Source organism: Fusarium verticillioides, chromosome 10 (assembly GCF_000149555.1).
Source record: "Fusarium verticillioides 7600 chromosome 10, whole genome shotgun sequence".
Taxonomy (NCBI): domain Eukaryota; kingdom Fungi; phylum Ascomycota; class Sordariomycetes; order Hypocreales; family Nectriaceae; genus Fusarium; species Fusarium verticillioides.
In genome coordinates, this window is record NC_031684.1 from 2,014,099 (window position 1) to 2,037,981 (window position 23,883).

The 23,883-nt window shown below is 48.3% G+C and overlaps 12 protein-coding genes across 13 annotated transcripts; 4 read left to right on the top strand and 8 right to left on the bottom strand.

Moving 5' to 3' along the window:
- Positions 1-117: 117 nt before the first annotated feature.
- Positions 118-2,745, top strand: FVEG_08383 (hypothetical protein; the record flags this gene model as incomplete). Of its 2 annotated transcripts, XM_018897275.1 has the most annotated exons (2): positions 207-1,248; positions 1,411-2,675. In XM_018897275.1, the coding sequence occupies 2 exons, from the start codon at positions 207-209 to the stop codon at positions 2,103-2,105; spliced, it is 1,737 nt and encodes a 578-aa protein (XP_018754883.1). In that variant the 3' UTR covers positions 2,106-2,675. The 2 variants fall into 2 exon arrangements, with proteins under 2 accessions (XP_018754882.1, XP_018754883.1); XM_018897274.1 differs by having other exon boundaries at positions 118-2,745.
- Positions 2,746-3,008: 263 nt separating this feature from the next.
- On the bottom strand, positions 3,009-4,753 carry FVEG_08382 (hypothetical protein; the record flags this gene model as incomplete). Its single annotated transcript, XM_018897273.1, has 5 exons — positions 3,009-3,431; positions 3,480-3,942; positions 3,986-4,309; positions 4,357-4,614; positions 4,677-4,753. The coding sequence occupies 5 exons, from the start codon at positions 4,751-4,753 to the stop codon at positions 3,009-3,011; spliced, it is 1,545 nt and encodes a 514-aa protein (XP_018754881.1).
- A 558-nt stretch (positions 4,754-5,311) lies between these two features.
- On the top strand, positions 5,312-7,178 carry FVEG_08381 (arylsulfatase; the record flags this gene model as incomplete). The annotated part of the gene is made up of 2 exons (XM_018897272.1): positions 5,312-5,765; positions 5,815-7,178. 2 exons carry the CDS (start codon positions 5,312-5,314, stop codon positions 7,176-7,178), a joined length of 1,818 nt encoding a protein of 605 aa, XP_018754880.1.
- A 68-nt stretch (positions 7,179-7,246) lies between these two features.
- On the bottom strand, positions 7,247-9,919 carry FVEG_08380 (hypothetical protein; the record flags this gene model as incomplete). Its single annotated transcript, XM_018897271.1, has 9 exons — positions 7,247-7,604; positions 7,660-7,736; positions 7,786-8,323; positions 8,370-8,797; positions 8,843-8,978; positions 9,035-9,229; positions 9,277-9,680; positions 9,734-9,777; positions 9,865-9,919. 9 exons carry the CDS (start codon positions 9,917-9,919, stop codon positions 7,247-7,249), a joined length of 2,235 nt encoding a protein of 744 aa, XP_018754879.1.
- A 607-nt stretch (positions 9,920-10,526) lies between these two features.
- FVEG_16305 (hypothetical protein) lies at positions 10,527-11,504 on the top strand. The gene is made up of 2 exons (XM_018905556.1): positions 10,527-10,832; positions 10,888-11,504. Exons 1-2 carry the CDS (start codon positions 10,558-10,560, stop codon positions 10,988-10,990), a joined length of 378 nt encoding a protein of 125 aa, XP_018754878.1. The 5' UTR covers positions 10,527-10,557; the 3' UTR covers positions 10,991-11,504.
- A 553-nt stretch (positions 11,505-12,057) lies between these two features.
- FVEG_08379 (hypothetical protein) lies at positions 12,058-13,304 on the bottom strand. Its single transcript, XM_018897270.1, has 2 exons — positions 13,277-13,304; positions 12,058-13,183 (listed from the first exon to the last, which is right to left on the bottom strand). Exon 2 carries the CDS (start codon positions 13,123-13,125, stop codon positions 12,307-12,309), a length of 819 nt encoding a protein of 272 aa, XP_018754877.1. The 5' UTR covers positions 13,126-13,183; positions 13,277-13,304; the 3' UTR covers positions 12,058-12,306.
- Positions 13,305-14,003: 699 nt separating this feature from the next.
- FVEG_16304 (hypothetical protein) lies at positions 14,004-14,951 on the bottom strand (the record flags this gene model as incomplete). Its single annotated transcript, XM_018905555.1, has 1 exon — positions 14,004-14,951. The coding sequence occupies one exon, from the start codon at positions 14,949-14,951 to the stop codon at positions 14,004-14,006; it is 948 nt and encodes a 315-aa protein (XP_018754876.1).
- Positions 14,952-15,361: 410 nt separating this feature from the next.
- FVEG_08378 (hypothetical protein) lies at positions 15,362-16,328 on the bottom strand. Its single transcript, XM_018897269.1, has one exon. The coding sequence runs from the start codon at positions 16,179-16,181 to the stop codon at positions 15,612-15,614; it is 570 nt and encodes a 189-aa protein (XP_018754875.1). The 5' UTR covers positions 16,182-16,328; the 3' UTR covers positions 15,362-15,611.
- Positions 16,329-16,966: 638 nt separating this feature from the next.
- Positions 16,967-17,461, bottom strand: FVEG_08377 (hypothetical protein; the record flags this gene model as incomplete). The annotated part of the gene is made up of 2 exons (XM_018897268.1): positions 16,967-17,402; positions 17,454-17,461. 2 exons carry the CDS (start codon positions 17,459-17,461, stop codon positions 16,967-16,969), a joined length of 444 nt encoding a protein of 147 aa, XP_018754874.1.
- Positions 17,462-18,041: 580 nt separating this feature from the next.
- On the bottom strand, positions 18,042-19,317 carry FVEG_08376 (hypothetical protein). Its single transcript, XM_018897267.1, has one exon. It carries the CDS (start codon positions 19,221-19,223, stop codon positions 18,072-18,074), a length of 1,152 nt encoding a protein of 383 aa, XP_018754873.1. The 5' UTR covers positions 19,224-19,317; the 3' UTR covers positions 18,042-18,071.
- Positions 19,318-19,617: 300 nt separating this feature from the next.
- FVEG_08375 (hypothetical protein) lies at positions 19,618-21,274 on the bottom strand (the record flags this gene model as incomplete). Its single annotated transcript, XM_018897266.1, has 4 exons — positions 19,618-20,564; positions 20,615-20,875; positions 20,931-20,982; positions 21,035-21,274. The coding sequence occupies 4 exons, from the start codon at positions 21,272-21,274 to the stop codon at positions 19,618-19,620; spliced, it is 1,500 nt and encodes a 499-aa protein (XP_018754872.1).
- Positions 21,275-22,346: 1,072 nt separating this feature from the next.
- Positions 22,347-23,604, top strand: FVEG_08374 (hypothetical protein; the record flags this gene model as incomplete). Its single annotated transcript, XM_018897265.1, has 2 exons — positions 22,347-23,376; positions 23,423-23,604. 2 exons carry the CDS (start codon positions 22,347-22,349, stop codon positions 23,602-23,604), a joined length of 1,212 nt encoding a protein of 403 aa, XP_018754871.1.
- Positions 23,605-23,883: the final 279 nt, after the last annotated feature.

Sequence of the window (23,883 nt, forward strand, 5' to 3'; positions counted from 1 at the left end):
GGGTAATCTGATGAAGTTTCACGCTTAATCTAAGCCCAGCGGCTATGCTGTCATCACCCAATCAGATAAGTTGCAAAAGAACGCTGTGCCACAATAGGGCTGAGTCTTGTCGATCGTAAGGCTGCGCAACGGGCCAGTTCATCGATTGACGACGAAACAATCTGACACCTCTTCGCCTTTGACATCTTATCTATCATAGAGGCAACATGCGACTTATCAATACCACGACCCTCGAGGTCGAGGAATTCTTTGACGTTTCCATTCCCGAATATGCTATCTTATCGCATACCTGGGGCGACGGCGAAGTCTCATTGCAAGACTGGGCCGATCGCAAAAACCGTCGCTTCAAGCCCGGGTTCCAGAAAATCGTCTGGGCTTGTACCCAAGCTGCCAAAGACCAACTGACCCACGTCTGGGTGGACACCAACTGCATTGATAAGAGCAGCTCTGCGGAACTATCTGAGGCAATTAACTCCATGTTTAGATGGTATCGACGATCTGCTGTGTGTTATGTCTACTTGGAGGATGTCGCAACCGTGACTTTGGACGAATGCACGAAGCCAGAGAGTGCGTTCAGAAATGCGAGATGGTTCACAAGAGGCTGGACTCTCCAGGAACTTATCGCACCGCCCAATGTCAGTTTCTTCTCAAGTAACTGGACTTTGATAGCGACAAAGTCCGAGCTAGCACCTTGCATCACCGAAATTACGGGCATTCCTTGGTCATGTCTACTCAAGGGCAGGCTGTCCAAAGCACATCCACTGGGGAGATATAGTATTGCACAGAGAATGGCTTGGGCATCAAACCGCTCGACAACACGTATCGAGGACCAGGCATACTCCCTCCTTGGACTCTTCGATATCTCCATGCCGCTCGTATATGGTGAAGGTTTTGAAGCTTTCACTAGACTACTTGGCGAGATCATACACAAGTATACAGATCACAGCTTCTTTGCATCCCGACTGCAATATGTCGATTTCCTCCCTCGCTCTCCTTGGGAGTTCGATAACTCACAGTCCGTGGTTATTAGTAGCTCACCACAGTTGCAAAGGCATTACACGCCAGGAGATCATTCCTACTCATTTCATCTGACCAACACTGGATTGCAGATCACTCTACCGATTGTGCCTACTTTGGTTCCTAATTTCGTATTTGGTGTGCTTGACTGTTGGGACATTGAGACTATGAGTACTACGACAACGCGTCACGTATCGCGGATATGGATACCACTTCTTCGGAAGGGAGCTGGTGAGTCGCAGCGGTATCTACGATTGATCTGGCCTCAAACGTTTTTCCCTGTGAAGATGGCTCGGAGGGACAACATAATGTTCTACGAAGAACAGATCCTTTCCAAAAGAGACGAGAATAGATCAGTTACTTCAGAAGAACCTTCTGATTATGTGGACACAGTATCAGCGGCAATGCAGAGAGGTATTCTGATCAAGAAGCCATATGCGACCATCCTATCAGTCCCGTCGTGGCAGCCGCGTGAAGCAGGAAGTCCGTTCCTACTCTGCTTTCCCCGAGCAACAGCAGACTATCGTCTATACGGCATCTTCCCCAACGACCATGAATCTGATACCTCGTGGTCATCGGAAACACCTCCTTTGTTGCCACTGATAATGCCACGCCGTATCCATAGAAGCAGCCACCAGGCGCCTGATAGTGGGATTCTTAGAAGAGACAATACGGACATTTACGCTGCAGTGGTCGTGTTTAAGAAGAAAGGATCAAAGCCCCCACAATTCGTTGCTATCTTCCTGTCCAATATTGTACAGGAGGATAAGGGAAGGGTGGTTTTCGAGCCAAGAGGCAAGGTGATTCCGAATTGGTCACCAACTGAAGACGCAGATTTGGAGGCTGTTGATTTTTCTACCTTTCCTGATACTGATTTCGATGGTGATACGTTGGTTACGGTCCAGAAGATAGCAAGTAACCCTAGGAGAAGAGCCAAAGATCGTTTCGTTGGGCTTACGCAGATCATCTTCGATAGAGAGCAGATGATGGAAGAGCTACGTCTACAACCAGACAGAGAAGAAACGGCGTCGAGGGGTATTTTGCAGTACTATGGCCAGGATTCGTCAGATGAAGAGGCTGACAACTGATCTGGTCCTTGATCCTTGGATTTAAGTGAATGAACAATAAAAGATTTGAAATGATATTGAAGGTAGTCTACATCCCCAGTTGACACTAGCACATATAACAGATCTCCAATCAACGAGAAAACTGTAGCAGACTTGCACACTGGGTTGGGGTAGGCTGGGAAGTAGCCAGGACAGAACTCCGCAGTGAAAATGGTGTCCATATACTGGGACCAAGTTGCAGCAAAGAAGCACTACGAGCGATATTGTCAGCCCTTGTTTTAATAGGACGGGCGAGCTGTCATACCAAGCCTCTCATGCAGATGGGACTGAAGGAAAGGAAAGGAAAGGAGAGGAAAGGAAACAGGGCGGTTGAGCTCTGGCCAAATATAATCTACATAATCCTGTCCATCGACGTTGACATTGCTGCCAGCGCTATATGGGTAATAGCCGCCCATTTGTGTCTCACCAACATCGTTGACGCAAGCACAGGCCCTGACATGCCTTCCAGCCTTGTCTGCTAGTGCGTCAGACAGCAGGAAGAGCGAGAAGGACAGTGACGAAGGTCTTCATTATGAAATTTGATGTTGCAACATATGACAATGCAAAATCGTCTTCTTTATATGAATGGTAACCATTGAGGAATGACTTTACGAATGGCAAGAGTATGCTTTTATCCTGTCATGAATGGTGCCTTATCAGCTTTAGATCAGGTTTAGCATAGGTTTAGCATAGCTGTGTATCAAGTTTAGACCAGATTCAGCTGTCTCCTTCAAGATACTTATCATAAGTATAATAAAAATATATCCCTACTGAATTGGTGATTATGTTGCTACATGGTCTGGTTGTTAAACCCAGAAACTTGACATTGATAGCTCCTACTCATAGCTTGGCCAAGCGTTATCCCTAACACGTTGCCTTTGACGACTACACCAACTCCTTCACCTCAGCCATGGGCTGTGCCTTCGAGTCACTTTCAAAAGCCTCCTCTGCAGTCCGTGTCTCCAGGGAACCAAGCTTTCTCAAGGATACCCCACTTGCAAACAGCTGATCGATTTCTTCCAAGCTTCGTCCCTTGAGCTCGGGAATAAAGAAATATGCAAGAACGACCATAGCTACACAAAAGCTTCCGTAGATAAAGCCGACCTTGGCGCCAAGTGCCGCATAAGGCTTGCTGAGAAGGTACGGAAGCGTGAAGGATGTTGCGAAAGTGGTCATGACGGAAATGACAGAGGCGAGAAGGTTCGTCTTCTCTTTGATATGGCTTGATGCAGCTTCAGAAAGGACGATATACGATACCGGCGCCCATGATAGTGCGTAGGCGGAAGAGAAAAGAATGAACGATGCAACCTAGGCAACATTAGTGAAATAGACCACTTGACGGACCGAAGTACTTACAAGAGTGTTCTGTTGCGTCTCTGTTGGGTTCTTGATTGTCCCGACAGCGCCAACAATAAGTAGAAAAATAGCCATGCCAGTGCCGCCAATTAGAAGTAAAACTCTTCTGCCAACCAGGTCGACAGTAAACCAGGTGATGAACAGACAAACGAGACCAGCGACAGAGCTGAGGACAGAAAAGACAAAGCTTCTCGCGCCAAATCCCTGCGATAAGTAGAAGATGACGGAGTATTGTGAAGCAAACGCCTGACCAGTGATTTGCTGTCCAAACATGGCGAGTATGGCTACCATAGTACGGCGCTTATTCTTAGCATCAAAGAGCTCAGACCATTTACCCTTGTGATCATTTGAGTGAGCATGCTGAATAGCTTGAATCTCGAATTCGATGTCCTCTTCGGACTTGTCCTTCCGGATTCTGCGGAGGGACTTAGTAGCTTCCTCCGCACGATCTTTAGACAAGAGCCTACTATCGTTAGTGCTGCGCATACAGTTCAATACGGGGGCACACGAACCAGCGAGGGCTTTCAGGGACCCAAAACCATAAAACGAAAAGGAAAGTTGGTGCTAGGAATTGCAAGGCCACTGGAATGTGCCATGCAGCGTTGGTCTCCATTGAGCTAGTGCCCCAGGTAACAAGAGACGCTACTAGAGAGCCGAGGAGAATCATGAGCTGCAGTGAAGAGGTAATCAGGCCTCGGAGGGCCTTTGGGGCTGTCTCGGCTTGGTAGATAGGTACGACAACGATGGTCATGCCCGTCATAGCGAAGGAGATGAAGCGTCCGATGGTGAACTGAGCAGCTGTTGTTGCGGTCGTCTGAAGAAGAACGCCGCTTCTAATTTTTAGTAGGAGAGTAGCGCGGTCGAGGAGGAGACATACACAAAAGAGGCAATGATAAGACCCATGATAGCAATCTTTCTACCCCAGTGTTCGGCAATGACACCGCAAATCACAGTACCCAAGGCCTTTCCGATGAATGGAACTGATGTCATAACAGAGGATAGCCATGGCTGAAGAGAACACTTCCCTGATTCTTCATCGCATGTACCGAATTGACGACCGAAAGCTTGCATTCCTTGGACAGAGCCAAAATTGCCGACATCGTAGCCGAAGTTGAAGGAGCAGAAGCACATGTACCTATTTGAAGTCATCAGTAGATGTGGCTATAGAAGCAACGCCGCTGTGGACTGTCGTCTTACATCAAGAGGAAGATCATGGTCCCAGTCATCTCGCTGAAGCGACCGCTTTTGGCGGCGGTGATGATGTTATCCGCCATGATGTCGTACGCTTTGAAAGTGGGCCGTGACAAGACGAATAACCTAGATGTCTAACGAAAGAATTTTCGCAGAGCTGGTGGTGACAATAGATATGATATATCAAGAGCAGAGGCTGATTACGTCTTTATACAAGCACATTCATGACAACCAACAAAGTGAGCTGAAATCGGAGATCAGAGACTGGGCATCAAGAGCCACTGCCAGCCAATAACGCCATTCAACCCCGGAATCAGACAAAAAGTCGGTGGACAAATGGTATACCCCAGATTTTGATAATTATCACGTTGCTGAGATGAAAGTGGGAGGAGTTATGGGGACCTTAGCCTCACCGGTAGCGAGAGCCGGCGCTAAACCGGTTCAACCATGCCCGCGGCTCCGAATAGAGTCAGCGGGACCCGGAGCTATCTCTTGGCCTTGATGAGGCAAATGTTGTGAAAGCCGTTCCATTCTGGCTGATTAAATTGCACCATTTCTCTCTGTGCTAGATCCCCTCACATGGCAAAGTCGTCTTTTATATCACTCCAGTCAGCTTTGAACACCACTTGGTATGATCAACCATGGGCTTTTTACCATCTACAAGACCAAACTTCCTCGTCATCGTCGCAGATGACCTCGGCTTCAGTGACTGCGGTTGTTATGGTTCAGAAATCTCGACACCAAACATTGACCTTCTCGCTTCGGAAACCGGGGGCATTCGCTTCACGGAATTCCATGTCGCTGCAGCATGTAGTCCTACAAGGTCTATGCTCATGACGGGCACAGACCATCACATCGCCGGATTAGGCCAACTCCAGGAAATTACCAGGAGTTCACCTGCTCACAAGGGCAAGCCCGGACACGAAGGCTATCTTAATGAGAGGGTTGTTGCACTTCCTGAATTGTTGAGAGATGGAGGGTATTTCACCTGCATGAGCGGCAAGTGGCATCTGGGACTTAAGCCGGAGCATCATCCGAATAAGAGGGGGTTTAAGAGAAGTCTGGCTCTCCTACCCGGGTGTGCAAATCACTATGGTATGTACTGTTACTGATGGCAGGCTATGTGTTTATCTGACATACGTAGCGTATGAACCTGAGTATCAAGACCCCAAGTCTGAACCGGGCAAATTCTTCGAGACAGCTGTGCGAGCCCTGCATGCCGAGGATGGGAGGTTTCTCGCTGAGAGTGAACTGGGTCCGGATTGGTACTCTTCAGATGGCTACACCGACAAGCTTCTAAGTTATCTATCCAATCGCACAGAGGAAGAGCTACAACAGCCTTTCTTTGCGTATCTACCGTTTTCAGCACCGCATTGGCCACTCCAAGCTCCAAAGGAGTCATGCGACAAGTATCGTGGCGTCTACGATGAAGGCCCTGAAGCACTTCGACAAAAGCGTCTGCGGAAGCTCAAAGACCTTGGTCTGATTGACAAATCTGTTGTGCCTCATCCAGTGACGACTGTGCCTGGTGAACCTGGCGAGTGGGACCAGCTCCATGACGAAACTAAAGCTGCGAGTGCACGAGCTATGGAGGTTTACGCTGGCATGGTCGATCGCATGGATTGGAATATTGGCCGAGTGATCCAGTATCTTAAGGACAGGAAGGAATACGATAACACGGCCATTCTGTTCATGAGTGATAATGGGGCCGAGGGAGCGAGCTATGAAGCCTTTCCACTTGTCGGGACCACAATAATGGATCATGTGCACAAGTACTACGACAACAGCTTAGAGAACATCGGACGTGGTAACTCCTTCGTCTGGTATGGCTCAAGATGGGCTCAGGCGGCTACAGCACCGTCAAGGTTATACAAAATGTTCTCCACGGAGGGTGGGTGCCGAGTACCGCTCGTGGTGAAGCCAACGGCTGAAGTGGGATCCAAGGCTAGAGGCAGCATCGTCACTGATGCCTTCTGTACAGTGATGGATATTGTTCCCACTATTCTAGAGTATGCTGGACTGGGCCACCCAGAAACCTACTCTGGAAGACCAGTCATGCCCCTCCGTGGCAAGAGTTGGAAATCCTTCCTCGATCAACTAGACAGCATATCGAGATCATCGCCAATTCACGATAAAAGCTACGTTGCAGGCTTTGAAGTAGCAGGTTCAGGCGCTCTTCGCCGTGGGGACTGGAAGATAACCTACGTCCCTAAGCCAAAGGGCCCCCAGCGATGGGAATTATTCAACATCAAGAACGATCCCGGCGAGACGAATGATTTGGCAGAGTCTCGACCTGAGTTGATGGCAGAGTTGCTGAAGCTATGGGAGGAATACAAGGTTGAGGTTGGCGTGGTAGGTTTGGCAGGCGAGTTTCCGGGTCTGGCTGGTAAGCAGGGCGCCCAGCAGGATACAATTAATGATGAGATGGAGGATCCGTATTCTTGGATCAAGTATATCAAGAGACCGGAGATTACACCAAAAGAGTTGGTAGGTATAGTTCCAGTCTAGATAGTGGTAGTAACGTAAATTGTGGCAGTAATGCAAACCAAAGTTTAATAGAGGCAACTGTTACTTCTTCATGCACCAAAGTCCATCTCATGCTGCTCGAACACCCAATCTGGCAGGGAGAATAAGTCCCAGGTGATTTCGTTCGACATATCCCCGGCGACCTGAGTCCAATCTCCCAAGGGAACGACCTGATTGCTGGCCATCGCTGAAGAAACCAGTGGCTGAGCTACTTGCGGATTCCAAGGTCTCAGAACAGGCGCTTCCTGAGTTAGGTTTCGAGACGATCTAGCCAGCGATCCAGCTGCACTCTCACGTCTGTCTCTATTCTGATTGACGTCGTCGTACGCACGGCGAAAAGGAGCAAGGTCGGACAGGTAGAAGGCTTCGGGAGGACCGCTGACTTCTCCTGCATCATCTTCGGTTCGTCTATATAGCCCAAGGGATTAGTATCTGGTGGTAATAAACTCATGGGTGTACGCACAAAGGCGGAGTAACACGGCTCGAGCTGGCAATATCGTTGAAACCGAATCGATGGAGGAGACGTGTCAGGGCGCGGCACTGGAAATTTCAGTACTTAGACTTCTGCATAGACCGCGGGGCATCTTACTGCTCGTGACGGGAGAGTCCCGCGAGTCTGCTCACTAAGGACCCTCATATTAAATACGATGTCTTCTTTGAGCTGCATCCGTGTATCAGCCTCCTGCTCACCCAGCAAGGCACTATACACAATCATGATCTTGGTCGCCTCATATGTAGCAGCATAGGTTGTAGATTCAGAGAACAAAGGATTCAGATGTTGAGCCATCATTCGCAAGATCCTGGTTACCTGGGTAGCATGATGCCAACAGACGTCTCGACAATGCGAAATGAATGGCCCAGGAGCTGTCTGGAATGCCGTAGCGAGAGGGAATGCGAAGCCAGGGATCGATATACGCGTTAGATCGCAAATTAGAATATGATAGGAGAGATGAAGATAGAAGAGAGACTCTAAAGTGTTAAGCTCTTTGTGTACGTATATGCTGAACTCTGTTAGCCGAAGCTGTGTTGAGATGCTATTGCCCCAAGCTTCCAGTGCTTGAAGCAGCTGCATGAATAGCGATTGAGGATCTGAGATATGCCCAGCGTCTGGAGTGGTACGAATCAGCCTGTCAAGATTAGCCATGTGATTGACCACGAATCATCGAGGTATACCTCAGGACTCTGGTTCTTATGCTCATCAGATAAACGAGGTTAGAACGTATATTGTACTTCTGCAAATCCTCACTGGAGGGGAAAACGTCAGAGCGTCGAGGCAAGAACAATGGCGCCTCAGCACTCGAGATTTGAGAGAGAAACGTTTGGTCTGAACTCGGAAGAGGAATCTGAGGTGGCCCATCTCTCCATCTCAGGTTCTCATTGACACCGCTTCCCACGATGCTATCCAGGATGAAGCATGACCAGAGAACTCGTCTTTGGGATTCTGCCAAAATACTATCCTTGGAGCTTTCTCCGGTATTGCTCGGCAGCAGCGGTCGATCCAGCGCGAGAAGTCGAGCTGCACTGTGACAGCATCCGCAGAGCATAAAGGCCAGTGCATCTTGACCGGTTTGGAGAGCAAAATCACAGAGCAGAACAAGGGTCTATACTATCAGCCCGATGACCATATAGAGGTCACAAGGACTTACCATTGCTGTTATCAGTGTTGGTTTGCTGATCTCTCTCATTACCATCGCCTGTGATTCCTCAGCCCACAGTCGCCCTGGTACATCATCATGCATGGCTTGCCCATCGGGACCTGCACTGCCTTCGAGTTCTTTTATGCTTGTCTTAGTCAGTACGCTGGATTTGTTGTTATTTTTACTGCTTATATGACAAACCGGAGTCCATGTGCGCATATCACGTAGAGGATTGCCTCCCCATAATCCTCGACTAAAGAGCCCTTGTCAAGTGAATGATTGAACGAAGGCTTATGAAGAAAGTCGAGGCATCTGAGAGTGGCCACTCTGTTAAAATACACGCTTCTCAATGTCCTGAGCATTTGGGTGTCCCATGGAAGAGACCTGTTCTGTACCCTGGTCTGAGTCAGTACAGGAATGCTGTATTGAATAGACACAAATACCGGGGACTTGGTGCTAGTGGAGACAGTGAGGATTGGGGCTCAAAGGCTGTACCAGGGGAGACGTCAGTGGCATCAGTCACCAGCCGCCCATTTTCAGGACTTTCTTCTGATGCGTTTGATCGGGTAGGTGCACTGCCTCTCTGTTTCTGCGGATACCGACAAACGAGACCTTTCTGTAGACATCGTGAACAGGTTGGTCGAACCTTATCACAGCGGCCTTTGGCCCTTTTACAAGCTTCACACGAACCGACTCTTCGTTTCTCGACGCCCGAGGCACGGTACACGTTCTCGAGGTTATCCGCCTCCAACCTCTTCTGGGCTTCTGGAAGTCTGCTATACCCGGGGCAATCAATACCCAGGGTCTGGCAGTTCTGACAGCCCGGAACGGCCCCGTCACATTTGACCTGTAGATGTACGTGGTAAGGTTACATGTCCCGAGTGGGTGCTGTATACGAACCTTCCGGGAGCGACAGACTAGACATGAGACCACTGATTGGCGAACTATGATTGAGGTCAGCTTGAGCATGGCCGGCTGTCGCTTCCGGAGCTTGGTAAAGCTTCTACTATCTAGGGAAGCTGGGTACGTACCTGCAGCTGATGTTGTGTGTGTCATGGCTGATTCTGGGCGACCAGCAGCGCCCATGACTCTCAATGATGATACAATTCCTAAATTCGACAAGTAAGGCCACGAGAAAGAAAAACAAAGTATTCGAGTTCAGGACGCCAAAGCTGGGGTACATGCCGACAACCCTCTTGTTGCCGCCAAATACCCCGCGTTCTCTGTAATGATGGAAATAACGCTAACACTCGCTAGTGGCTTGTTGGTGTCCAGATACAGGCAACGGCTCCGAGAGCCGTCACTAAACACTACAATAGTGTGATGCGATCTACATAACCTCCCAAGATTGAATTCAACATTTCCCAGATTCTTATCTCGTGACTCAAATAACTTTCCTACTTATCTGCCGAGAATACAATCCGGAGGAGGGATTGCGGGGGAGAATATACGGACTTTCTAATCATCATTGGCCAGTTATGTCGCTGCTGTCACTAACGACGCTATGGGGAGTTCCATGGATGTTCATCCTCCGATACCAGTGTCGAGTATCCATAAACGCAGCAACATAAAAACCGGGGACCGAGAAACAGACAAACAAGTGGATCCTTCGACATCTCGACAGGTTCTTGCGTGCTCGGGGCCATATATAACGCGAGACATTTAGCCCAGTAAGGTAAGCCAGTGCTTACCAAGGCGCGTTTTGAGTTGCTACACCATTCACAATGCTTTTCAAATCCATCCTCGCCGCTACGACATACTTCCTTATCGCTGTCAGCACCAGTACTAAGCCTAACATCGTTTTTCTTCTCTCAGATGACCAAGACCTACGGCTTGGTTCCTTAGAATATCAGAATGTACTACAGCGTCTGCTTGTACAGCAGGGGGTTAGTTTTACGAACCACCACGTCACTACTTCTGTTTGTTGTCCTAGTCGGGCGACGCTATTGAAGGAAAAATTGGCCCATGATACCAACATCACACATGTTCGATCTCCTGGGTAAGGTCACCTTCCTGTTTGAGACCTATACCCCGGGGCTGATGTGTTGATATAGTGGTGATTATGAGAAGTGGATTCTTGCTAAGCAAGATGAGGAGTATATGCCACAGCTGATTAAAATCTTCGCTGGCTCATCTGCAAAGTTTCTAGAATCTTGAAGATGCCTTTAAGTCTCAACCGGTTGGCGTTGGCGGTCTCCTCCCCAATCTTTTCATCAACAAGCCGCTCTACCTTGCCTTTGATGCCCTCCCATAAATCATCATCGCCACCAGGCCAAAACAGGTCTAGCAACCCTGAGAACATGCCACGGACCACGGGCACCTCATTCAAGCCTACAGAGACAACCACCTTCAGAACCTTGTTGACATTATCACCGTCGATGTCCTTTTTTGGGCATGTACTTCTCAGGGTTGTCGATTGAAGCAGCATCTAGAACGTCTTGGGTTGTTACCACCTTCATCCTTCTGATGAGGTCATCAGAGATCATCTTGGACTAGAAATTATAGGGATTGATAAAGCGAGATAAGTACAAGCGGATATGTTGAAGATGTGGCACATAAATAGACCGTAAATGGGCCATGTCTGCTGTATTTAATTACCAAGTAATGGATCTGCTGATAGACCGATCCCCTTCTGACTGGTCTCTAATTCAGATGCCACAGTTCGTTCCAGACCATTGTTGGTTTGTTTAAACTATCTGAGTGCTAACACAGAACTCAGCATCCAGGCTCTGAATAGTTAAGAGCGAGATCAGCGTCAGCCGCTCACTGCTAAAAGTTTGCAATTGGGAATAAGGCATATACGCCACTATTAAGCTTGGTTGTAAGTGGCCTGTTGCAAGTCACAGGGACTCCCAGTTTTTAAAAAAGGAATGTAGAAAACGCCAAGATACCATAAAGGAATTACCCAATGACCCAACTAAGACTCCTATGACATCTCGCAATAGTTAAGAAGGGCTATTAATGACAGTCAGCTTACAGAGCTAGGCAGAATACAGTTAGACTAAAGTGCTTGAGATAAGGGAAATCAAGCTAAGATAAGAACACCATCGGCCCAAATCAATGATCATGTTGATCCGGGCCGATGGTTCCCCGACCCGAACCGACATCCAACATCTCGTTCAGCAGTCAGGTAAACGAGCCTGTGCGCCGTTAGCGTCCCAGACTGCGGGGTCGAGACTAGGGTAGGTCAACGCCCGGCCACGTACGAGGAGGCTCATTTAAGCCCTGTGCTGGTAGATAGTATATTATTATCGTGCTAATCTTTAATATAATTCTATTTATATACCGTAGAGTGGAACTTGAGACCATAAGAGACACTGAGGTGGCTAAACGCCTTGCTGTCTGTAATTGTTGAACCCTTGCTTCACCCGTTGCTTCGCTCTCTCTACTTGTGTGGCGAATAACAAACCCATTTTATCTGATGTTGAGCCCGAATCTAATAACTATCTCAACGTATAACCTCGCCCGCCTTCCTATTTCCTCTTTATTTGACTGATAAGATGTGATAATTGCAGACTCGCAGCTTCTGGTAGCTCGATAACGGAGAAGTGCGATTCCCCGCGGAGCCTGGCGAAGCTGAACCAATCAGGATGTTTCCGCGCAAATTCTTCATGTTCCGCAAGATAAGCCTCCTCTTTGGGATGACTGAAGACATGTCGAACGCAAGGAGGGTCCTTGATAGCCTCAAGGCGCTCCATTGGTGAGCTCCAGCGCTGGTAGTTCTTTTCCACCAGCCAGCAAAAATAAGACCAGTTTTCGAATCCGTCGGTGTCTAGATCATTCTGACAATGATCAAGTACGTTCTTGTTGGAAGTGTTGTTGAGCCATTTCTCAATGAGGGGGGCCTGACCCTGCTGCCAGGTCTCCTTGCTCTGCATCATCTGCAGGCCCTCGATAAATTCTGCTGGTGGCCGCGTGAGGATGAAATCGGTCAATAGCATAGCCGGGACTCTAGTCTTCCCTAGACGTGCGGCCATCTCCATGGCGCACCAGCCTCCTTGGAAGTGAGAAATGGGAATGAATTTTTGGACCTGGAGAGTGTCCAAAAGTGCGATCGTATCGTTTGCTTGATCCTCCACGCTCCACTTGCCCGTCGATTCGCTATTGGCGCCGTGATTCCTCCATAAAATTCTGATGACGCGATACTTGCCCACCAAGAAGGGGAGGATGTATTGGTAGCAACGGTGGTCCTGACCCAAGCCTGGCAGACAGACTATTGTTGGATCAGATGTGACCATGCCTCGGTCCTCGAAGGATAGTTCGACGCCATCTATCGTCCGTGTATGAAGCATCGAATCTTGAGGTGTTGAATGGTGGTAGGAAGATGGTTAGGTTGTGAAAGTGTTGGTGCTTGGACTATGAGCTGACGTATACGACATGACCAATAGGGTAGGGGACCAAAAGCTCCAGTTAATGTTTCGGTTAACGAAACTCTCAACATACAGGGACTCTAGCACGATGTTACCAACAGCCCCTACCCGCTGCACTTCGCTCAAAATCTCCCTTTTCAAAATATCGCCTGCATCACAGTTCCGGCTAAGGTCCCAGCCGTTGCGGGCAAATTCCGATAAATGTGGGTTCTTCCCGCGGGAACTGTGAAGGATCTTAATCGTCTCAAGATAATTGGTCGAGGTTCCACGTTTTGTTGAGTTTTGAGCGGTATGTAATGGCTTTGTAAGTCTCCACTATTGTGTCAGCTAAAGTAGTCGGAGTTTAACCACTGCCATGGCACGGCCTTTTAGGCTAGACACGGACATTGACATTGACTTCAGCCTCATATATCTGGTGCAGGGGACGTCGATGCATACTTAAACTGTTGGCCTTGCCGAATGGGTCTGGCGGTTGTCTGTAACAGATTGGCTGAGTTTGTTCGTATAAATGGCTATTCTGGACATAGCACCTCCTCATGCTGCATGGAATAGGGCCGATCTAAAGCTTGGCAGACAAGACGAAAGCATTATGGTCCTCCTTTGCTAACCAAGGAACGAAGGTAGTCAGTGATTATGACATCAGCATAGTTGTGAGGTCTTGATATGTCCTGTCCCATCGCAATGATCTATAGGCTACGGTTGTGCTGGCCTTGCCAAGCATTTGATTGCATAGACAAGACTTTCGGGGTCTAAATAAGGCCAGTATTATGCAGGTACCAGAAGCTCCAAAAGTCAATAATCTACCCAACCTTATGCCATGCCAAGATGTCGTCTGCCTTTCTATGCGCCCCAATATCCAGCGCACTTTGACCTTTGATATCTTCTGCCATAGGATCCAATCCTTCACTCACCAAGAACTGAAACGTTGCTAATCTTCTGAAATGTCGTTCATGGCTAGCAACAACGTGGAGCAGAGACTCCCCTTTGGCATTGATTGCCGACCAATCCATTCCCATCTCATCAAAAACCGCCCAAATCTTTGGCTCCGTTTCCTCAACGATCTGCGCCTCAAGTTCTTTGTTAACCTTCCATCTATCACCGCCCCATTTCTTTGACAGCGAATATCTCTCTTCATCTAACTTCGCCCAGTTAAGATCAACTCTGAAGCTGCTTCCACGGAAGTACCCGAATGCAGGCGTTTCCCCGGCTTTGTTCTGCGCGTTGATGTCTGATCCTTTAGAGACCAGCAAGTCAATTGTATTCTTGACGAAGCCCTGCCAGACTGCATCACCATAGCAGTCTGCAACGGGAAGAAACGGTCTTTTGAAGAGAATATGTAGTGGCGTATCGCCATTAGTATCTTGGACCGTCACATCAAGACCCGCGGAGATTAAAAGCTTGACCTTGTCACTTGGGTTTCCTGGCTTCTGGCAATCTATCGCATAGTGAAGTGGGGTCCTGCCGTCCTTATCAAACCGGTATTGGAGATCTGGTGCCAAAGCGAGGATACGCTGAGCGAGACCTATCCCACAATCATCGGCAGAGAGGAGATGTAGGATGTTTCTACTGGAATAATCCCTGCAACGGAGGTCGGCGCTTCTGTCGATCAATATTTGTGCAGCCTCTGCATCTCCTACCTCCAGAGCAGTTTGGATTATTGGGATGCCCTTCCCATCTTGAAGATTGACATCAGGTAATGGGTGCCGAAGAATGGAGTCAAGGTACGCATTCCGCTTACTGTATACCATGTTGGGGCTTGGACCTCTTCTTTCCAAAACTCGATGAGCGATTGTGGTTTGAGGGTAGCGAGAATTCGGATCGGCGCCGTGACCGAGTAATAGCTCGACAATATGACAGCAAGTTGAGCGGCTTGTCATTGCAAGATCAAGTGAATACAGCTCATGACACGAATTGGGATCTTGTCTCTCCGGCTTCATATGTTGTCCATATACTGAGCGCCAGACTGGTGTTTCTTTTCCGACTCTTCGAGCGTTTGGATCGGCACCCGAGGATAGAATTGACTACCATGTCGACATCTCGGGCCAGGATCGCGTTGGTGAGAGACAGTTGATCAGCGACAACGACGTCGTCTATCGGCTTGTCCAACTCGTTCAAGGACATTATCGGGGTTTTCTCAACAATTAAAAAGTTAATTGAAAGCAAATTGAGGAATGTCGTCATTTTTTAAGCTTGCAACGCCTGGCCTAATCTCATTCACACCTACCAATTTAGGTCATGGTCAATCTGACTATAGCGGTTGGACCATCTCACTACATAGGCAGAAGCTCACTAAAAAGATGATTTGCATGTGAATATTTACAGAAGCTGTTGCTTCATATGAAAGTGACAAATTTCCCATGGTGGGATATCCGACCAAACGATCACATCCTGAGCCCCCATCAAGGTGGTCAACTCAAATACTCCAATATCTCATCAGCACTCCGCTCCGGATTTGTATCCTTCGTGTGAATAATATGCTTTGCCAGCGTTTTGTTGCTTGGGTGGCTCAGGAAGTGCCGGTTGTAGCTCAACTCATGCCCTCTCCGTTCCTCCATGATCTTAAGAGCCTCACCCACGTCTTCGCACGGAAGAATAAGGAAAACACCATCATAAGGAGTCATAAGTTCCGCAACGTGATCAAGCTCCTTCCTATTCTCGAATATGGAATGGCCCGCCCCAAAATCGAGAATCTTGCCGTAAAACTTATCTCCAGGCTTCAGAGCACTTTCTAAAATGTCCACGACAGCTCTGTATTCAAAGTATTTCCAGTAGTTCAACAAAGCACCCACGCCCTCTTGTTCGTATAGTTTGTTGGCATGGGCACCGTCGTAGTCGAAAGGCGCGTAAAGTTCTTCGCGATGTCGATCGAGGCTGAACAATTCTCTGTTGAGTCTTTCTGCAAGGACTTTCCCGATAGTTGTTTTGCCAGCGCCTTCGAGGCCGATCAAAATAATTGTTGGGCAAGTTTTGTCTGTCATGGCTTCGTTTCAGATAGCCTTTGAAGTATAGGTCTTAAACAAATAGGATGAACTAAGAATGAGTTGCGTCTTCTGGCTCTTATAGATGAGATGAAACTGAAAGTGCATGGTAGTGGATCGCGGGTAAGACGACTATAGCAGGTGACTCATATTCCGAATCCAGCAGGTCTCTTCGATAAGATGCCGATATCCGAGTCAACCCATCTCTCAAAATGTCCATCAGAACAATCTAGTAACTCCCGACTGGAAGTGATCTTGAATACTCTTAAATCCTATTGCGGCTCTATTTAAGTTGTTCTTCTAAATGGATCTCAAGACTGAGCGGTCGGGTCTGTTGCGGGGTAAGCTTCAGCACACTTGCAGACTTGCAACTGGCAAGCGGCCCTAAGGGACGGGGCTTCTAGAGCCGCCGATAGGCGAGGACAGAAGATAAACTCCACATCGTGCTCCAATCTAACCCCTACAGGCAAGGCCAGTCCAGGTAGATTTGGCCGAGCTCCTCCGCCTTTATGTTCCTCAGGGAGCGAGATAACCCCAGACCTTGATGTAGGGCGTTGAGATAACTTTTATCCTAAAATTGTGATATAATACCTATGCCATTTCGTCATTTAGGATCAAGATAAGTCTCCCGGCGCGACAGGAAGTAATGATTCGACTTAGTTCTTGCAAAAATCCACTACTATGCTGACTCTCTATAAGAGGGCATATCAAACCTATTGTCTCCAACTTATGCTCAAAGATCCAGTATTTCCACCATCGAATAATTTTGCCCATTAGTCAGGCCCTCATCGAACCTCATGGCTGTCAAGCTCGAGGCGCAAGGCATCATCACCCATCTCATACGACGGCGGTGCCGGAGCAAGCGCACATTCCGTAGTCTGCCCCATTATAGATCTTGCTCTTTCACCAGGCGTAAGAAACACAATGCTCGTTTTCTTCTTACGCCTTCGAATAAACAGCATGGCTGCAGCTACAAGAATCGCCAGCCCTATAACAGGGAGAACGACGGCAATAGCGATCGTGGCGTCTTTGGAGAGTCCAGAGCCTGAGTCTGTCTTATCATTCGTCGAGGCCGTTGCTGATGCGGTTTGCTCAGCTTGAAGCGGTCCAATGATGTAAGTCGTCGGCCTTGTATCGCAACCCCAGGAAGTAAGCTTAGCGCTGTCATCGGAAGCGGTCTGGTAAATGAAGTACACGCATCGCGACGAGGCTCCATATGTGCTAGATAGCAGTCGTCAATGCTGTATATCACTAATTCTTAAGTAGTCTTACCATTTCATGATGGGAGAGTAAGGGCATAGTGAGGCAGCAGTGCCTCCACAATCGGGAGCTGAGGCATCCTCACATGTAGCGGGGATATAACAGCTTGTCTCGTGGCAACAGCCCCATGACTTGCCACCACTGGGAGTGCTGCAGGTAGATGGTGAAGCACACGCTGCTGTGTAGACTTTCCATTGATGAATGGCAGCAATTAGCCCTTCTGGCGTTGTGTCCCGGACCTATTCGCAGGTGCTCACTTGAATTGACAGAAAAGTAGCCGCAGATCTGTGCATTTGTAGTTGCCTTAAGTGCCTCCACTTGGACGGTGTCAGGTTCGTGTATGTGAGTCGGGCTGTTTACCCGCGACCGGATTTCGTCCATCTTGCCATACCGAACGCAGGAAGCTGGTTAGTATAAACTGCGTGCGATGGAACAGGTTCCAACTTGTGATCTCATAGTTCCCATGATAGATGGTGAAAGCGATATGACATCAATCTCCGATATCTGACGGCGGTCGCTTTGGACGTATAGTCATGCGTCAACTGAAAAAGCTTAAATGGCATAAACTAGCCGCTAGAGGGTTTTTAGTTCTTTTTTTTAGATTGAAACTGTAGATTGCATTTGTTGATTCTATTGTGCTATAACCTTTCTAACATGCTCCTCTATATTTCTTGGCAGCGTGAGACCATACTCGCCATTAGCATACCTGAAGCAAAACTCCACAAGGCCGAGACATGAATGTTGACAGCCAACATACGACCTTCCCTTGTACTCTAAAGCTTCCAGCTCGTAAAAGTAGGCCTCACTGACTTCGAAGAATTGATGTACCACTGGCTCCGTAGGCTTTTGTTGGTTCTTGAAAAATGCCGCGGCAACGCATATCTTGAGCACTGCCGCGCCGCCCTTTGTCTGCACGACCTTACTCTCCTTCTTTGCTACAAGCTCCGGCTGCTTTCCTGGCGTAGGAGTCTTGGAATCCATGACTTCAGGAGCAGAAAGCCCATTAGCCTTCTCGCTCCTATACTCCGGATCCTCGATGAGTTTAAGATCGTACCGCGCCAATAGCTCATTAAACCGTTCCATTATGACGATGACTGGGAGACGCTGCGTGCGTATCGCCTCCGTGATTTCCTCACTATGTATGCGCATCTGTTCTTTCGCCACAGTCTTGTCCTTCAGAGACGCAAGCCCCTTCTCGGAACAGAACTTTTGTTGCAAATACGCGATTAGCACTGCGACGGAGCGCGAGCGCCCGGATTTACAATGAATCAAGATGTTCCTCCCCTCGCAGCTATGCCGCTTGATAAACTCATTAGTCTCGTCGAAGTGGTCGATCAGATTTGAGTTGGCGTTGTCCTCGAGAGGGATAATAAGTGGGTATTTCACGACACTGCTCGCCATGCCGTTCTCGTTGGGGTAGAAGCGTTGCAGCCCGTAGGAAGTGTTGTTCTTGTCCCATGCTAGTGAGTCCTTGGGATGAATAGCAATAACCGCCTGAATATCATTCTTCGCAAGGGTATCTTCGTTAAGTGCATGGTTCATCCCCCCGATGAAAATGCTCCCTGGCCCCGTAAGTTCTGGGTGGACAATGCGGGACATTTCCGTGATGTCATTCCGGGTCCATTCTCGGATCTCGTTCCAGAACTTGGCATGCAGAAAAGCGAGGTCATCATGCGACGCGAGGTTGTCGAGTGCCTTGTACGTGGTTGGCTCATGGGAGGGGTTTTGGGCAAATAGCTCGCTCCACTCTGTTGATGGGGGCGACTTGGTGGTGTTATCCATCGCGAATGGCAAGTGACACGACAGGGAGAAGGGAACAAAGCGCGAAAGCTCTGGCGATCTGAGGGAAGAGATTCAGGTCTGCAGTTGAGAAGCTTATTATGCGTAAGGTTGCAGTCTTGGCGAATATAAGCTTCAATGGCAAAATGTGATCACTAAATTAGGAGCAGGACGTGTTGCACGCTGATTGGTTTGCATGGTGATTCCTGTGTGGAGTTTCTCACTTGTCTCATTATTTGTTCCAAGTCAAAAATAAGCTTAAGCATAACAATATTCCATTACCTAGATTCATTTAAGAACACCCAAAAGTAAATACATTTAGTCATTGCATAGCCGGCTGCTAGCTGGGTCCCTGTAGCTTCTAGCTTTGTACCTATGTGATCACCGTTGCCGATACTCAGGTCTCCTGCCGATCCTGGTGTTGAAGAGCCACTAGCTCTCGTTCGGCCTTGGTGACAGGCTCCTTGGGTAGGAGATTGAAGAACCATGGTGCAATAATCGCGGTGACGCATCCAAAGCCGCATGTAGCTGTCAGAGTACCAAAACCGACCAAGTGCTGGGGCGCATTCGTGCTGGGCCATAGATAACTTCCGTAGATAATCGCCAGATGGCCAAATGAGTTGACAAAGGCAATGGAAATCGAGCGTTTCTGGTCAGGGAATGGGATCGACTCGCTTGTCCAGTTGAGCATAAGAGGTAGGCCAGTGTAGAGACCAGCCACAAGCAGGCACATCATGACATATTTGGCAATGGCCGAATCAACGAAGGCGGAGATTATGCATGCGACAGCCGCAAGTCCGTAAAGACCGCAGCTATGCCACCTTCTATCTTGGAGCTTATCTGAAGTCCAAGATAGAGCCAGCTGACATACGGCACCGGTAATCCAGATGGGGACAGTCATCCACTGCGCAGTGACATTGGTGTAGCCCATGGTCTTGAGGATGGTAGGTACGAAGTATGAGATGGACATGCCGAGGATGATGATACTGTAAGCGATGAGGAAGAACCAGGTCTTCCCATCAGTGACAACAGCCTTGAAGGCCTGCCATGAGGTCATTCGACGACTCGTGCTGCCGACACTGACCTGTCTATCAACGAGGATGCGAATCTGAGCAAGACGGCGCTGGTCGGGTGAGAAATAGCGGGCATTACGGGGATAGTCTGGTAGGAGGAAGTATAGTCCGAAACTACAGAAGACAGTGAGTGTGCCCTCAACGATGAATAGCCAGCGCCAGCCAGGAATGCCTCGGACTCCTTCGAGGCCTTTTACGATGGCGCCGGCCATGATACCGCCTAGAGCTGGAGCGATGCAACCCGATGTGTAGAAGATACAGAATCGCTTGCCTAAAAAGGGTTAATGAACTCCAAAAATCACACTAGTAAGAACTGCTTACCGATTTCTTTCTTGGTGTACCAACATGTCAGAAGGTAGATGGCCCCTGGAAAGAGACCGGCTTCGATACAACCGAGGAAGAACCGCCCAGCATGGAAGCCCTTATAATTCTTGGCTTGCGATAGTGCAATGACGATGCAGCCCCAAACCCAGACGATGGTTGGAAGGTAGACTGATGGGCGGCATTTGTTCATGATCATGTTGGAGGGGACTTCGCAGAGGAAGTAGCCGACGAAAAACAGGTAGACAAGGAGGGAGTAGTCTCAGAGCTTGGAGTTAGTCGACGTGATGCTCGTACTCAAGTGAGATGAGCCTACCGTTGTCCTTCATGTTGAGACTCTCACTCATTCCAGCTGCATTGGCATTCGCCTGTTCAAGTCAGTCGCTGTTTATCCCGCCATCGGTTGATCTCAAAGCTTACGATATTCCCGCGATCCAGGTATGCAAGGACATACATCCACCATAGGCAAGGCAGAAGAGTTAAGTCAATCTTTCGAACAAGGCGTCGTTCTTCGGCTGTATCAGGCACATAGTTTGCCAGCGCAATGGTGAGCTCCTCATCGTCAGCCAGTGCATCGCCAGGCTTGACGATCTCGCCATCTGCAATATCTTTGGAGACACGTTGCTGAAGGGCGGGCTTGTCTTCAATTTTAGACTCCATCGTGATCGTGATGTAAAGCTACAAGAAGGATAAGATCAAATGTAGGAGACGAGGCAGAACGGCCTGTTGGGGAACATGGAGCATTATATCTCTAGGATCGGCGTGGTTCTCCTATCACCGAAGATCCTTCCCTATCAAAGACTTTCTCATTGCCTAGTTCATTGCTTCAGATGATAAGCATAAAATCCTGCCCCTCCGTACGTGCCAAGACAGGAGGATGACTCGTGAGGACCAAAAATCCCTGTACAGCGCAGCACTGTGGTGCGGGGTATCTGCCATCAAGCTTGTTGAAGGAAGGAAACTAAAAGCGACGAGATAAGCATAAAATGTGCCGGAGTACAGATATATAACCCGGCTATCAAAATGCCAAGATGTATGCCTGAAGACCGATGACCGTTGGACGAAGGACGAAGAGCACTGTGATTGGCTTCCTTAGCTCCAGGGTATTTTTCGTTATGGGCTGTTGAAGAAAGGAAGTTGCGATTAAATCTTGGGTAGGTCGGAGCTACATGTGATGTCTCGAGTGATATTTCTTAACCGTTTTTTTTTTTTTTTTTTTGCGTCCCCATGCGTATTGCATACTTTATCAAGAGCCAGCTGCGACCTCTGTCTAATGCTTCATGCGCTACCAAGTTTTATTTTATCGAACCTACCTTTAATCCGTTTCAACTCGACTTCAGAAGAATTATGTCAGCATGGGTGTATGTACCGTTATATCTCCTCATCTCGCTACAGACTTTTAACCGCCCAAGCCTTCTTTTACGTGCAATCATGATGATATTGGGAGTTGACTGACGCTGACGATGGCGGGACGGGCCATGCATATGGGACGGCGCTTAGGTCGTCCAGTCAGGCCAGTCTTGTCCCTGTATCCGTCATGGGTCAAGTCTATTTTAAGCCTGGTAACTCGAATGACAGCGCAAATGAACTTCTTCTACTCCAATAATAGAGATACAAGGAGATGGATGTCCCAACAGTGCACGTGATGAAACTGGATCGGTCTTAAACCCCTCATATCCTCGTTATGATCTCTTTTTCTGATGTCAAGTGAAGGTACCCCACCGCAAACAACATGGCTTCAACACAGCCTCCGAAAGACCGCAAAAGTTTTCGGGTAGGAATTATTTGCGCTCTATCTCGTGAGGCGGATGCAATGTCATTACTCTTCGATGAATTTTGGGACGAGGACGGTGATCCATACGGCCGAGTCGATTCAGACACGAATTTCTACATCACTGGACGCATCGGAAAACACAATGTCGTCATGACAATTCTATCCGGAATGGGCACATGTAGTACGGCTATCGCTTCAGTTAACCTGAGAGCAAGCTACACTGGTCTCCAACTGGTTCTTCTTGTTGGCATCTGCGGTGGCTTGCCACGTATAGGCGACAAGGATGCGTTTCTAGGAGACGTAATAGTGAGCAAGCAGATTGTCGGATATGATAACATATTTGACGATGGTAATGGGAAGCCTAATCCAGATATACAACCGTTGTTGGCAGTACTGGATACGGAGTTTATGGAGAAACGGTTGAAAAAAGCGGCTGCAACTCATCTGAAGGAATTGCAGCAAGAGGCACGAGATAAAATGCGTCGAGCTGAATATCACTATCCCGGGGCAAAAAAAGACGCGATATACCCGCCCGAATATTTGCACAAGCACAGAGACTTCTGCCGAACATGTTCTGAAGACCCCGACCTCTGGTGCAGAACAGCGTTTCGATCTTCATGTGCTGAGGTTGGATGCGAGCCGGATAAATTGATCCCAAGAGAGCGTACAGAGGATCTTCCTGAAGGTGCAGACTTCGCACCTGAAATCTTTATCGGTCGACTAGGCTCAGGCAATACTGTTATGAAAAGTGGCTTAGACCGTGATCTAATCGCCGCTAAATATAACGTTATTGCATTTGAGATGGAAGGCGCTGGAATAGGAGAGGAGGTTTCCTGTATTGTTATCAAGGGAATCTGTGACTACGCCGATAGCCACAAGAACAAGACATGGCAGGACTTTGCTTCCGCTACGGCTGCGTCTGTTGCCAAAGCCATTCTTGCGTGGTTCCCAAGCAACAGTGATGGGCAGCATGAGCCACCTTTGCAAGGTATGATTTGGTTCGTTCTCGTTATCACGATACTGACAAGTATTAGCATATCATGACGCAAACGAGCTTTCTTATGCCCAAAATTCACTTATAGACACTGCTTGGGTCAGTCAGGATGATGTCTCGACAAGTATGACATCTGTCTCTGAGCCGGTACAGACTCCTGGGCAGTTAAGTATAGCCGAGGTTCATCGCAGGTATCTGGAGCAGAGTGCTGGGTCTCCATGAGGAATACACTGAGAATTAGCATTGTAATACGAGTTGAGCTTAGATAGGAAATGAATGTACTGTTTTCCTCGTTACACTGTATATCATTCGGCTTCGGTTTATTCCCATGGCCTTGATATTGATAGAGATGGACACTATGTCCAGTGGTTTTGATAAGTCAACTTATTACGGCGAATATTCATGAATTCTCACTTGGTGGCTCAAGAAAGGGGTCAGTACAATATTCAGACATGTACAATGTTCAATTTATATATACGTTGAAGTACTAACTCGATCCAG